General features: G+C 38.7%; 1 protein-coding gene across 6 annotated transcripts in view; it reads left to right on the forward strand.

The window, feature by feature from the left end:
• Positions 1-1598: 1598 nt before the first annotated feature.
• Positions 1599-14926, forward strand: part of LOC122837871 (glutamate receptor-interacting protein 2-like) — a 35796-nt gene continuing 22468 nt past the window's right edge. For 3 of the 6 annotated variants that reach the window (XM_044128170.1, XM_044128173.1, XM_044128176.1), the window contains exons 1-7: positions 1599-1988; positions 7020-7094; positions 9323-9461; positions 11561-11706; positions 12345-12428; positions 12558-12633; positions 13253-13398. In XM_044128170.1, the coding sequence (XP_043984105.1) occupies positions 1799-1988; positions 7020-7094; positions 9323-9461; positions 11561-11706; positions 12345-12428; positions 12558-12633; positions 13253-13398 (856 nt within the window). In that variant the 5' untranslated portion in view covers positions 1599-1798. Of the gene's footprint in view, positions 1989-3429; positions 3930-7019; positions 7095-9322; positions 9462-11560; positions 11707-12344; positions 12429-12557; positions 12634-13252; positions 13399-14926 lie in introns of those variants that run through there. The other 3 variants (XM_044128172.1, XM_044128174.1, XM_044128175.1) reach the window with 3 other exon arrangements.

Raw genomic sequence — 14926 nt, forward strand, 5'->3', positions numbered from 1 at the left:
TATTTTTCCCCCCAAACATAATGGCAAGCAGAATAGTACTTTGTTACTATTCCTGCAGATAGTAAGAAAGTAGTCTCCTTTTGTATATGTATGTGACACAAGCTTTAAAGCTAAAAATGGTTTACTTTGACACTGGGCAAGGACTGTGAATGGGTGAGTCAGGTTTAAACAGAAAATGACTTCATGCTTGAGACTTCTAGCTTACCAAAATGAAAGTCTCTTAATCATTTATGTTCTTTATTAAAAGGCATGGTCACCAAAATTACAAGAAATCAAGACTTGAAATATTTTGGTGTTACACTTTCTGAAATATGTGACAAAAATATTTAAACTTTTTAACTTTAATAGTTTTTATAGATTTCCCTGTTGTGTGTCGTGTTAAGAAGCTTAATATTAAGTTTTTACAATTATTGGCCAACATGAATTGGTGCTCTCAATGCCTTTTAAAAGTATATAGTAGGAAATATTTTCCCTTATATAATTTTTTTGAACCCAGCAGTGTGAAATCAGAAATGACACCTGACACAACCTTTAATATCAATCTTTATTTTTAGAGCAACTGTCATAATAGCACCAACACAGTGCTTTAAGACAAATAAAACTGAGAAATGACAGCTACTGAGCTAAACAAGAAGCATCCTGGGAAGGGTAATTACACAAAATTTGGTTAAGTGACAGACCTGGAAAAAAAGCCCCAAGAAATTTTTGCTTTTAAAAGCATCAACAGTCTCAGAAAAATTTAGTTTTCTCATCTCAGAGAGACGCTGGTGTTTTTACCTCTTATTTGAGTGATTTATCAGAAGGCATGAGGGATTTGGATTGCTTGTGAAATAAAAACAAATTTGAGAAATTTCTGGGACTGAGACGTGTAATTTCAAAAGCCATTTAAATAATCTAAAGATTCCTTTTCAAACCTAAAGCTAGAAGTAGAGGCTTCATTGTGTCAGTATTTGTTCACCAAAGGGTCAGACAAGTTGTAGTGACGGTACATTTGGAGGGTGAAGAAATCATAAACCCATTCACCATGTCTGTCTGTTTGCTACTTTGATCTGTTTATTCTTTTACTCTCACTTGACTTTATGAAAATACAATTTTCGACAAATGTAACTCAGGTAAATGCAAAAGACATTTTTTTCAAATTTCTCTTATTAGTAGAAAAATGTTACCCAAACCAACCAGTGCAACCTAAAAACAAAGTATTTTTTCTCTATGCTAGCTCAAACTCCTCATTTGGTGGAGAGAGGGATAAACAGCTTGATTCTTGGAAAGTCCTTTGGTAAAAAAGTTATTGCCAAATGGCCGCCAAGGACCACTGAATATCTCCAAGATTGAAGGTTGTGTGTATCCTTGGATGACATGTGTTGCAGAAATTTACCATTAGAAGACATTGTCCTGCATGTGCTCGTTCAGACTGCGCATTGTTTTACAAGGTAGAACGCTGAGTCCCTGCAGAGAAGGTTTCCATTGCATTCTGGCAGGCAAGCTGTGCCCCACAGCCGTGAACTCTCTGCCATCTGCTCCTGCAAAGCTGACATTGCCAGAGATGTAAAAACACAACATTTATTCCGCCGGTCAGGCTTATAGCTGCTTAGATTAGGAAGAAACAGACTCAGAAAGGCTGGGGGGGGGGAAACAGAACGTTGCCCTGTTTGAGAATCTGCACCTGTTTGTGAAAGACTCACCTGACTGGACTGGATGTTCTCCAGAAAAGGAAAGAAGAGCACGTGAGCAGCAGGGCAGGCACAGGCTGCAAACCGAGGAGTAGGACAAAATCCTGTTTTTTGTTGTTTTTGTTTTGATGGGTCAGAAAATGAACATGTCAGCAAGGGCAGTGTTTGGAAAAGGGCACCTCACCCCCAAACAGCTTTTATTCGCCTTTCCTCTGACAGATTCCCTGAGGCAAGGCAGCCGGTGTGCTGGAGGAAGGAGGAGGATGTTTTCTTTTTCACTCAGATGTCGACTGGGCATCGTCAGAGGGAGAACCAAAGGTAAAACAGATGGGAAAGCTTAACCTGTAGAAAATTGCTGTTAAATCACCACATAGATTTAACTATATATGTGTGTGTGTTTTTATAGATGTTAATCAAAAATGGGTGAAATTTCTTTGCATATTTGTAATCTGGAATTTACAGCTTTAAAGTTAGAAGGTTGTTTTTGAATTTCAGGTCATCTTTTTGTCCTGCGGCTTCCTTCTGCAGCTGGGCCTGCCAACCATAAGATGGCAGTGTGGTTGGTTTGATCATGAGAAACAAGAGATTGCATCAATCTTAACTAGAGTATCAATTCAAAGTAGAAATGCTGACTAATTTAGATTAAATTATGCTACAGTATTTTTTCACATCAGGTTTTTCTCCTACTATATGATTTGAGTTTAATCATCTTCCTCTTTGTGAATCATTGCTATTTGTTCCTAGAGGATTTTTTGTTTTGTTTTGTCCAACACTGTTTCATCTCACATTTCTTATTATCCTGCAGGAAATTAATTAGTTTCGCTCGAAAAGCCTACACTCACACCCACGGTAAATGGGGTATTAAGGACAACAGTCTCTAAGGAAATTGTCTACGCTGATGTGTACTGTGTCAACTGGAACGTCTGAGAATTATGCTACTAGATCTTTGTGATCACTTTCAAAATCTGTTAAAGAAAATAATAATAAAAAGGTGTTGCATCTTGTGTTTTCATCTAAAATCCCAGTAAGGACAGCACTGTCTGCACTGAACCAAAAAAAAATGAGGCAGAGGAGGTTCAGAGGGGTCGCCTGTGGGGGTCAGGAAGCGGCAGGCGCGGGGAATGTGTGCATGACAAATGACACCATCTGTGTTTGGGTTCAGAAGCATCTCTGGGTCAAGACTTACGAAGAGGTCATCTAAACCTTCTCTCAAAGAGGATGCTTTTGATTTTTACAAAGTTGCTCGGATTCAAGTGTTACATCTCTACTCTTTTAGATATGATTTATTTATTTTCCCACGACTGCAATGTGAATCTATCACCAGTGTGGCGGCTGCTCTGTACTTTAAATCAGTATCTACTGCAAGGCATGCAGGCAGCTGTTCGGCACAGGAATTTTGCATATGCATGTGTGTGTGTGTGTGAGAGAGAGAGAGAGAGACTGAGAGAGACACACACCATAATGTCGGTACAGGATCTAAGTGAGAAAAACGTGACATGGAGTCTGACTGTGAATGTGCAGGTGGTGTTAATTGTGCCGATAGTTTGGCGTTGTGGTGTGTGAGCCGTGGTGTCGCGTCTAATCTCAGTGTGTGAACTGTGCATGTGTGAGGGTGGAATTCAGGACTTGGTGGGATAAAGTGTGAGTTTGTGCGTGTCTGTGTGCAGAGGAGGAGAGGGGAAGGGGGGGAGTGACTATCGTGTGTGGCTGCCTCACTGAGCCCCTCTGGCTGAGAGGAAGAGAGGATGAGCAACCGCTGAGCAAGAGAGAGAGAGGAACAGAGAGAGGGAGAAGGGTTATGTGTGTGAGCTCATGTGAGTGTGTGAGCAGGGCATGAGAAAATCTCTGCCAAACCCACGAATCATTTGTAAGAATAGCTTGAAAAACGGGGCCACAGCGACATGCCAGGAATAGGGCACAAGTCATTCCACTCCCTGCTATGGCTTTTCACAAAGATCTCAGCTGATCTCAGAGGTTCCACTGGTGAGGACTGCAAAGGATTCATCCTGCAAGTTTAAAAAGAAGGAGACTGGGAGACTGTTTGGAGGGACAGCATTAACCTATCTTTTAACAAGCAGCGTGGTTGAAGAAAATGTGGGAAGTGGAGAAGCAGAGATGTACTCCGTGTCTCATGTGAGCGCCTGAGACCTGGTCTCTCAGGTGAAACCTCCACTCTTTACACACTAAGCTGAAGGTCAGCTTCCAGAGGAGCTGCAGCCATGCTGTGTGGTCTGAGGAGGGACACCAAGAACAGCATTGGTAAGAGGACCCCACTTTGATCTTTAGGGTCTGTAGGAGGTCACTGATCTGTGTTTTGTGAATGAGCGTTCCTCTGCGTCCATCCGCCCCGCTACAATGCCTGGTCAGTGACTTTGATAGACTGGAACAGATTTAGATGTGAGAGGACGGGGTCAACAGCTCGGCATAGCATCTTACTATGTGTAATTAGATACAAGATATGGGGCCGCCCACTTTTAAAAATAAAGTTTTACATCTGAGAAAAGGATTATGATTTCTGTGTCATGTCTGGCTTCATATTTAAGCCTCGTTCCTGTTAGATATGAGACGGATGTCACGCAGTGCCCTTATTCAAACGAGAAGTTAATTAGCTCTATTTATTTATAAAGGAGGGATCATGCTTCTGCTCAGCCTCTAATTATATAAGCATAACTCGATTCAGCTACAGACTGGTAGACAGATAGATCAGTGCGTTATGCATTGTTGTTGGGGTTGTGTGTAGTCAACCCTGGCTGTTGGGGTGAGTGGTGGTTATTTTAAGCTGGAGGAGGATTGCTGGCCAACAGCTTGATTGTATAGTAACATTCGGTCACGTGCAACTCCATTGGCTCAGTGCAACCCAGAGCTAATGCTGCCTTTTGACAGAGAGGACAGCTGCTGGAGTGGCAGGGCCCCTGGGAGCCTGCATGGTTACTTTGCTTTTGCCTTGCCTAAAGTGTTTGGGATGTGTCATTCACTTTGTGCGTGCGTGTGTTCAAATCAACTGTTCGAACAAAGGATGTGGGGAAACAAGTGAAATACCATCACGGATATGTGTGTTCTCTACATCACCATGAAATGTGAATGCAGTGGAGATATTTTTGGGGTTGAGGGCTGAATCATGCAGCTGCTTCAGCGGCTAACGTTTTTTTTTTTTTCCCACTACTTCTAGTCTCATTCAGCTGCCCAAAGGCTTCAGATCACTGAAGGTATGATGAAGGATCCATACCTCTTGGCTGTCTGAAGGTTTCAGCTTCAGCTGGACAGATGTAGTCACTGTAGGCAGAGATAAAGGAGTGGACCTGATGTCCTCTGGCCCCTCTTACCTAGGATTCAGGTTTGGCTGATGGACACAGAGAAGGGCTAGAAACACCCATAGTTTAGTTGATGTGGCATTTACCTTTTTAAACTGATGAACTCAGATTTAATGTGTATTCTTTAAAAAAATTAGTGGTTTCTGACCTCTTGGTTAGGTGACTGAGCTTCGACCTTGAATGTTACTCAGGAAACAGTGCCCTCCAAAGGATCACATTACAACAATGACAAAATGTATTTTTTACAGAATTTTGCATTAAAGACTAAAACAAAGTAAAACGATTGCTTTGAAGTCAGAGGTAAAGTACGAAAAATAGGAAAGATAGAAATCAGGAAGGTTTTAAGTTCAGATTGAATGGAAAGTGTCCGTGACCATCAGATTTCAAATCTTTCCACAGTTTCTTAATTGGATTTTAGTTGGGACTCCAGCACACGCTTTGAGCTAAATCATCCTTTGTATCTATGGCAAGGTGTTAAAATTGGTCATCCTGCTGGAAGGTGGACCTTTGCCCTGGTCTCAGTCTGTTGCAGCCAAACAAGTTTTCTTCTATTTAGCTCAACTCATCTTTACATAAACCCAGAGCATCATTCCTGCCTTATCAGGTTTAAAACATCCCCACAGGGTGAGGATGCCGACATCACTGGTTTTATTTTTTATTTTTGTTTTGTTTTTGAATTTGTTGTTTAGTGGAGATGGTGTGTTGAGGGTTTATGTGCACAGTTAGTTTTCTACCACATAAAGCATATTACACATTTGCCAACTGATCAATTTTGGCCTCTTCTGAGAAGAGTAGTATTTTCCACATGTTTGCGGCATGCCATCTACATAGCTCAAACTTTTATGACTTTCTTATCATCCAGTTATAAGGACCAGATTAGTGGAATGCAAAACTAATAACCGTAGTTCCCTGCAGTTCCTCCAAAATTACAATCAGCCTCATAGCTTCTTCTCTAGAGTAACATGCAGTCTGCAATTGTGCCATACTCTTTCTATTTTCAGATGAGGTGTTCAAAGATTGGGTTCTTTAACCTTTTCTACAACTTTATTCCTGTCTTCTATGTTCCTTGGTTTTTCTAGGATAACTTCATAGAAAAGCTGTATTGTAGCTGAGATTAAATCACAAACATGGATTTGCGAATTAGAGGACTTCTGATGTTAGTTGCTTCCTCTTGATTTTCTTCAGGGGTGTCAATGGGAATAAGAAACAAATGAACACAAAATTCTTGAATTAAGTGTAAAAATATGTTGAAAACCATTTTCAACATATTTTTTCTTTCATTGAACAATTATGCAAAGCTCTGTGTCAGTTAGTGGACGAAATATGACAAAATCAGGAAAAGACTTAAAGGAATATTAAGACTTTAGCAAGACACTGTAAGTTATGAAGAAGGTCCTGCTTTAAACCTTTGACAGCATTGTAACTTGTGCTTACAGTCATTTGTTCCCTCTTTAAAATAAAAATCTGTCTAGGCTTTTCTTCAGGTGTGCAGAGGGATGTTTAATCCCTACGCTGGACGCCTGAAAAGGTCATCCATAGTGGACAGGATTACAGAAGCGCCACATCAGTTTCCTCAGTAGCGTGACTGCTAATATGGTTTCATTTCTGCGTTCAGGCTCAGATGGCTGGGGATTGACTCTGCTAAATTGTGAACCTTGTCAGAAATGGGCCCCAGTACGTGTGAGAAGTGAACAAAAATCTGTTTCTCTGCTGAACAGATTGAACATTTTGCTGCTTTCCATAGCAGCTGCTGTGAATGACATGCAAATGATCATTTTCTCCCCATCCAAAATCGGTCCATTAACTGCATGCTGTTTCCATGCCCAAGTGGTTACATACTTCAGCTCTTCTGCACATGTATTCTTTTTTTTTTAAATGAATGCTTTTAAATGTCTGAATCACTGCTGCAGTTCTTTAACTCAGGTTTAAGTTCAGAACACTAAGGTGTAGGTTTCTGTCAGGAATAGGCAGTCATGCGTATTTCTCTTTCTGCTGCAGTCTTTGCATAACCTCTTACACATCTTTGCTGTCTCCTCAGATGAAGGACCATACTCCAAGGGGAGCAAAGAGACAACTGACCAATCGCATTCCTCCAGGGGGCGAAGCCTTTCAGGTACATTACAGTCAAACCTTACTTTGTTTCATGTGCTGTCTGAGTCACAACCCTCTTGGGTTATCAAGAGGATAAAATTGCATGAAGTCTTTGTTGAATTTTGAATTATGTGCCTCCAGTGGTTTGCTTTGTCTTTTGATGTTATAAATGCTTAGATAAGTTGAAAAAAATGCACTTGTGGCATACCTGTCATGGTACTAAACTGCTGTTGGCATGATGGACAAAGCAGAGATTCACCAGCACAGCACAAAGTGGACCTCAAGACAGAATGAGTTCTCTCAGGTCACAATAAAAATACACATCAATTACAATTGTATTCCTTTTTCTTTCTTTTTTTTTTTTAAATCAATGTAATAAAAAAATTGGGCTTTAAAACTGACTTTAAATCATTACTAAAATAGGTCAACCTTGTTTATTTAATAAATTGTCAATGTTAAATAAATGATCAAGCTCTTGGAGATCTCAAATTAAGTAACCAAAACATAAGCTGAATCTCTGCATGTGGCAATATATAAAAACTAAAGGCAAAATGTTAAAGCAGAATCTAAAATCCCAATAAGCTCAATATTCTACTGCTTTCAGGAAAACGTTTTATGCAGTGATTTAAAGTATGTCTCTTATTTATGATGTACCATATGTTCTGTAAAGGATGATTTGTCTAAATGTGTCTGAATTTTGAACTTTGCAACATCTAGGATCCTTTCTCTTTAAGAAATTTTGTTTTCCTTGAAAGCTAAACCAGATCCTGATCTTTCCATCACAACCTGATAGTTGGGCTTTTGTTTTTAGCTCAAAGTGACAAAGAGCATTATGTTCAGGAATATCTGTCTCGGTCTCACTTACAGAAACAACATTGTCAATGAAATAATCTGGTTTGTTCAAATAGTACTACATATTATGCTACATTCTTTCTTTGTGAAAAAGCAAGGGTTTTTGCTGTAACATCTGCAAATAAGTCATACATGTTCAGAATCCTCTACTCGTATTGACATGAAGTTAACATTTAACATTTTATATGTGGAGTTTTATTTGTATAGTAGATTGCAAAAAAACAACAAAAAAAACAAAACACTTTCACAGTTTCAAATTTCTGCCATTTTATAACTTTAAATCCTATGGTGTATTTTATAGAGATTTTATTTAATAGAACAAAGCAAAGTAAAACATAGTTGTGAAGTGGAATGAAAATGATACCTGGTTTCAAATATTTTCCGCAAAGAAAAAATATGAGAAGTGTGACACGCTTCACACAAGTCTGGAACTGAAATGAGATGGTGATGATGTTTGTAACAGAGTCAGATAATAAAAAAAATATTCAGAACTTTTAGCAACTCGCAGAACATAGTGCAACTTCAAACCTCTTGGTGCCTGCCAGTTTTAGAAGATGCCCTGGTCCAGTAATGGATTCTAGTAATTGAATTGTTTCTTCAGAGCTGTCAATCATACAGTTATTTAGACCAGGTGTGTCCAAGCAGGCAAACATAAAAAAAAAAAAAAAATTGTAGGATATCTGCTCTTGAGGACTGGCGTTACAGACCTCAACCTGTGGTTTTATTCATCATCTGAAAATGATGGTGGCAGCATCATGCTATGGGATTACTGCTTTTTCAGTAGACAAAGAATTTGGTAAAAGTTGATGGGTAGATGGATGGAGAATATGGCATGTATGCATACACTACTTTGTACATAAAGAGGCACTACAATAACTTCTGTAAGGTTATTGCTCTTCCCTTCTTGGTGTGGTGTTAAAACATCCCTATTGCTCCAAATCAACAAACTATGAAAACCTTTGGCTTTACAGCTTTGCTCACACCCGGTGTGTTAAATCAATCCAGAGTGCTTGGGTATTAGCACCTTGTTGACTTTATTATTCCAACAAAATCAGCATGACAGTTATTAGTTTTACAAATAAGTGTTTTTCTTAACAAACTATGGACACACATGTCACGTTAGTATTCACCTACTTTTGTATTTATGTATCTTTTAAAATGTTCTTAAGCTCCCTACTTTCCTTCAGATTTCCACACAAAGATTCTCTTTGCGATGCGAAGAAACAAAGAGAAAAGAAAGTAGCTGGAAACTGTTCCCCGTGGTTGTATCTTAGAAAACATTTTCCGAAAGATTCAGGAAAAAAAAAAAAAGCCGTTCCATGCCTCACAGACAGGGCAGCTCCGTCAAGCAGAGGCTAATTCTTTCTGTGGGTTTGTGCCTGCGTCTGTATCTGTCAGCAGAGGAGTATCGAGGAGTGACCACGGTGGAGTTGATGAAAAGGGAAGGCAGCAGCCTTGGCCTCACCATCTCCGGAGGCTCTGATAAAGATGGCAAGCCCAGAGTGTCAAACCTCCGGCCAGGTGGGGTGGCTGCCAGGTGAGATCTGTGCTCTGTGATGTGCGCTGAGCCTGGCAACGCCAGCAAACCGGTCAGGCATCCAGCGCTGCACGCAAATGTTTTGAAGGCTAGTAGCTGTGTCCAGATTGTTGCTATTCGGGATGTTTTATTATGTGAGACATTTCCTTACCTAAGACAAAGGTGATATTCATTTGTCAAGTACCATGATGCCATAAGACATTTTACAAAGTGGTATGGTGGTTAAATCATTAATAAAGTACAACTTTCAATGCTAAAACAGCATATGTTAGCCAGAGGGAACTTTTTAAATAAAACCTTATTGTTCAGATGGTGATGAGATATTTTTCCCCAGTAGCTAGCTAAACCACTAGTTTAGCTAGCTACTTAGAAAGTAGAAAGCTTGCTTATTTAGAAAGTGCTGAAGACATTCACATTAAAACTACCTTTTACTTTGGATTTCTTTTTCTATTTTATCTTCCTCTTACGATGTTGTAATTTTTAGCTGTGCAAAAAGTGCACTTATTTACTGTTTTCAATTTTAATAAGTCCACAATACAGGTTAAAATCTATATCAGAAATCCTAATCCAAGAATCTTCTAGTCTATATACACTTAAGTAGCATGGAAACAATAAATGTTTTATTCAAAGCTTGTTACTTCTACCTTGTTTGTAGGTGGGGTGAGGGATGGTGTGTCATCCTGCATGTCACTGATGTGAAGAAAAAAAGAAACACCCTCAGTTCAGCAAGAATGACACAATCCTTTGAAAATGTCCTGGCCAAAATATGTCATTTCTTGTCACGTCTAAGGGACACTATGCTAATTCTGCCAAGCAGCTTGTCTTCACACAGCTGAGTTTATGCCTTTGTGAAAGTACCCGCTAATTTAAAGGGTGGGGACACGCTGGGTCAGAACGGATACTTGTGTGATGGGACTGGACAATCGTGATGTTCAGCCCTGCTAAGCTTTGGAGGCTTCTCTGTCTGCTGTCACGGCTGATTGACAGGAGCCCAAAGGGTGAGAAGGGCAAGAAGGGCAGGACATCTATTTGATTAATTAGCTCGCCAGTGAGCGGCGCATTGACTCAGAATGTCAGACGTGAGACACCATATAGTCATCTCTGCCAGTGTCAAAGAGGGAGAGACTGTCAGTCATCTTACTTCCAAATCAGTTTTGCTTTCTATACAGGTGTCCTTCTATGTTCGCCTGCAGAGATGTTAAAAATCACATAACATATTTACCACTCTGGTTATATGCTAACATAGACTCACTATGGACACAAATAGTATATTCATTTTGAAAGCATCTATTGATTTTTGGCATAATTTATACTAGATTGGTGCCCATTCTTACTCTTATAAATGACAGAGTGGATTTAAATTGGCTGGTTTTTAAATCGGGTTGAGATCGGGGCTCTTCCAGAATCTTTATGTTGGTCTAATTTGTCCATTCCAACATCAATTAAGGTGTTTATTTAGGATCACTGTTCTGTTGAAATACCAAAACATCTCCAATACAACTGTTCTACTGAGGTGAACCTAAATTGAAACCAGTGCCCTTCCTTATTCTTACACTTACTTTGCATGATGCACCTGCACAATTATAATAGAACAAGCTCCAAAGCATGATGCTGCCAGCACCATGCTTAAGATTTGGTGCAATGGCTCATAGCCATGCTGATCTTGCAGCAGAGCCTTCTTTCTTGGTTGGTACCCTCTTATTCCATTCTGGTTTAAATCGACTTCAAGGCTGACGTTGTTTCATCGTCTTTGAGTTAATGATAGAATGGTTCTTTGAAGATTTCCAGTTGTTCCTAAACATTCAAACCAATTTAATTTAATGCGACTGTTTTGGTCAGGTGTTGGCCACTTTGGGATTTTAAAGTCGATGGTTAGCTTTGGAGGGCTTACTTTAAGTCCTACATTGTGGAGTAAATGCTGGGTGTGTCTTGTATTGTCTTTAAATCAGAGGGGTGGTTTGGTGGAATGATGCTAAACATCAATATATTGCTGGCATGTAGTTCAAACGTGCAGATGTGGAGATTTTTGAGTTTGGGTAAATTTGATGTGCAGCTTTCTACTTTCACCAGTGAGTAAAGTCTGTCGTGGCTCTGAACAGGAGCGACCAGCTGAATGTGGGCGACTACATCAAGTCAGTGAATGGCATCAACCTGTCAAAGCTCCGGCACGATGAAATCATAAGCCTACTGAAGAACATCGGGGAGCGAGTTGTCCTGGAAGTGGAGTATGAGCTGCCTGCATATGGTGAGAACAGAATGAATAAATAAATCTACATGACAGCGTAGTGGGAAACTTTTTTATATAATATTTTTAAAAGCAAAACTGGTGTATGAAATCCCTCTCCCAAGATTTTATGAACTTACAAGTAAAATCTGTTGAAAAACTATGCCTTTTGTTTAAAAGAAAGAAATTCATCTCAATATTTTGAGTCTGCAATAACTTCCCAATTCTACAAAAGTCCAACCATTTCTCCATAAAAATGCAGGTAAAAAATATAATCATAATTAGCAAATATATATGCTGTTCTTTTGAAAAACCTAATTTCAACTTGGAAATAAAAAAAAAAAGATAAGAACAAGAAGATGGGGAAGTCACACCAAAAAGTTAATTATTTTCTCCCAAAGCAATGCCATGCTGTTAATATTACACTCTTCAAACCAACACACAGGATAAATTTGGTAGCTTTTCATTTCTTCTTCTTAAGTAAAACCTTTAAGAAACCATGAACATTGTACATCGTTTATTATCGCATACAAAATAAAATAATTTTCTAAGCATAACAGAAATCACAACTCTTGAACAAGACCCAATCACACCATTCTGTTTGCAGATGTGGACATTTTCTGCTTCTATGTAATTTTTAATTTTCCTTTTCACTGTAGTCCAGAGTCCGTCGGGAGTCATAACTAAAACTATAGAGGTGTTTTTACACAAGGAAGGAAACAGTTTTGGCTTTGTCTTGAGAGGTAAGCAAGTTGGATGTGGTTGTTCATTTTTTCTTATTTTAAGAACTTTACAATGTCCAATACAACTTAGAAATTTTAGACTTATTTTTTCTTCCATATTATAATATTTTCTTGAAATCTGTATTAAAGGAGGTTTCCATGAAGACTGGCGAAAGTCTCGTCCTTTGGTGGTTACCGGTGTCCGGCCCGGGGGTCCAGCCGACAGGTCAGGATGTGCCTGATGTGCTTATTTATAAGGGTTGGTTGTGTTTCACCTGGTTTCTGGTGTGTGAGATTATCTGGGAGGTTTGCATGAATGAGTCCATTAAAATTAAAGAATGTAAGCATTCATGTGCACAGAGGCATACAAACTAATGACCATTTGACTAATTTTCTTGTTTTTATGCATTAAATCAAACGTCACAATATTCTTCACATGGAATCTAGCATTCATTCTTATTGCGGCAATGAGTTTAAAAATCTGCTGTGCATTTATGTTGCAAAAGCCCAGTTTTTCTTGCTGCACAAAATTGTTGCTGCAACACATGAAGAGCATCTTTAACACAGAAAGGGCAGCGCTCATCCCGAGGCTAATGCAGCCTTGCACTTTTCTCTATGAAAAACTGAGAGCACCAAAACAGTGGAGCAAACATAATGCTACATCAAAGCCTTTATGGCCATTTATCTTGTTTATCCTTTGTCCCACCTGGGAGGAGATCCTCGCTGCTTAATCATTCACTGTGACTGCTGCTTAAATGCTGCTGTGAGGATCGTGGCCCGGTTTGGTAGGTTTTATTCTCCTTGTTCATGTTTGAGGGGTTTTATTGTTTGTTTTTTTTCCCTAGAGAGGGCACGCTAAAGGCTGGAGACCGGGTTTTAAGCATAGATGGGATGCCTTTGAACAGAGAGAGGCATGCTGATGCTTTGACCATGCTGATGCAGAGCGGCCAGGAAGCTCTGTTCCTGATCGAGTATGACATTTCTGTCATGGGTGAGTAATCACACACACACACACACACGCCAACACACGCCCACACACACACACACACACACACACACGCCAACACACGCCCACACAAATGCGGAGAGAACGTGGAGGCATACCCTCAGCGTTTCTCTGAGGGTATGGGGCCGTTTGGGTGCGTGGATGATTGTTGGTGCTGGAGACGGCACCAGGAAAGCAACATGAACCTGAGTGCACATTGATCATAAGGGTACTAATGACACAGTTGGACTTTAGAAATAATCATAAATTCTTGATGGTGATAAATTAATCAAAAGGCAATTTGAGAAACACTGAAAGCAGTGTGTAAATCTGTGAATGCAGATGTTGGTACACTTCCAAAAAAAGCTCACTGAAATGGGAGGGTAAGGACCTTGTCAGACCTAGATACTCCAGAAAAGCAAATATATCATTTTAGCTTTTAATGATTTTCCAAAATGGATTTTATTCCTAATTGTCTTCTTTATACTGCTCGTTTTATTTGACTATTTTATTTCCTTATTCATCAGAGGAAAATCTTCTGGCTCACAAAACATCGAGATTTAGATTCATTCTGTGTTTGCAAAAGGATAAAGTGTACATGACTATTGGTTATCTTATGCTATTTTATTTCTGTTTCATGTTTCTTGTATATTAAGTCATTAATTTGCCAGAATTGATCTTTTGTTTCATTAGTATTTATTAATTTACTCCAACTATTATTTTATTGTTTATTATACTATAAAATTACTTAACTTTTTATTGGATGAAGCCAACAAGCTTTGCACTGTTGTTTAAAATCAGGAAACATAATTGGTCATAATTGGTTATTTATAATACATTTTCTATTTTTCTGCATCACTATGAGTCTTGAAAGTTTGGAAATGTATAGAATCTGATTCTGTCAATTTTAAAGTCTGGACAAAAATGAAACATTTATTTGAAAATATTTGAATTCCAAACTTGATTTTTTTTCCAATGTTATTTAAAACATAAAAAATGCGTATTTGTGAGAACTAAAGAGTTTCTTATGATAAGTTTTATGAGTGTGCCATTTATAATTTTTTTTTGCCTTTTCACAATTCAAAATATAAACAACATTTGTAAGAATTCACAGTTTTATGCCCACTATTCAAAATTAAAACTTAATAGAGACATGTTACAGCTTTTTGTACAGTAATCGAGTTTAAATTCAGAAATTTATAAAGTTGGCCCAGATGTCAAAAAATTGTAATACAGTCCTGTAACATAGTCAAATTAAAAGCCCACAAATGTGTCATTTTATAATTTGTGGAACTCACAGAATTCAATAAATATTTTGAATTCTATTGCCTAAAACATTTTTTTAATTGTTACTGGAGTCTGGAAAAGTATTGAGTTTTGAAATAAAAAAGGCAGTTTATGCTGGAATGTTCTTCCTTTGAACATCCCATTCTGATGACTGGGATTCAGCTTGACATTTTTCATACAGGCATTCATAAGGCTGCCTCTAATCATCATTGTTCCAGCATTTCTTGCTCTTATTTAGCCCTTTATC

This window comes from Gambusia affinis, linkage group LG01 (genome assembly GCF_019740435.1).
Source record: "Gambusia affinis linkage group LG01, SWU_Gaff_1.0, whole genome shotgun sequence".
Classification (NCBI taxonomy): domain Eukaryota; kingdom Metazoa; phylum Chordata; class Actinopteri; order Cyprinodontiformes; family Poeciliidae; genus Gambusia; species Gambusia affinis.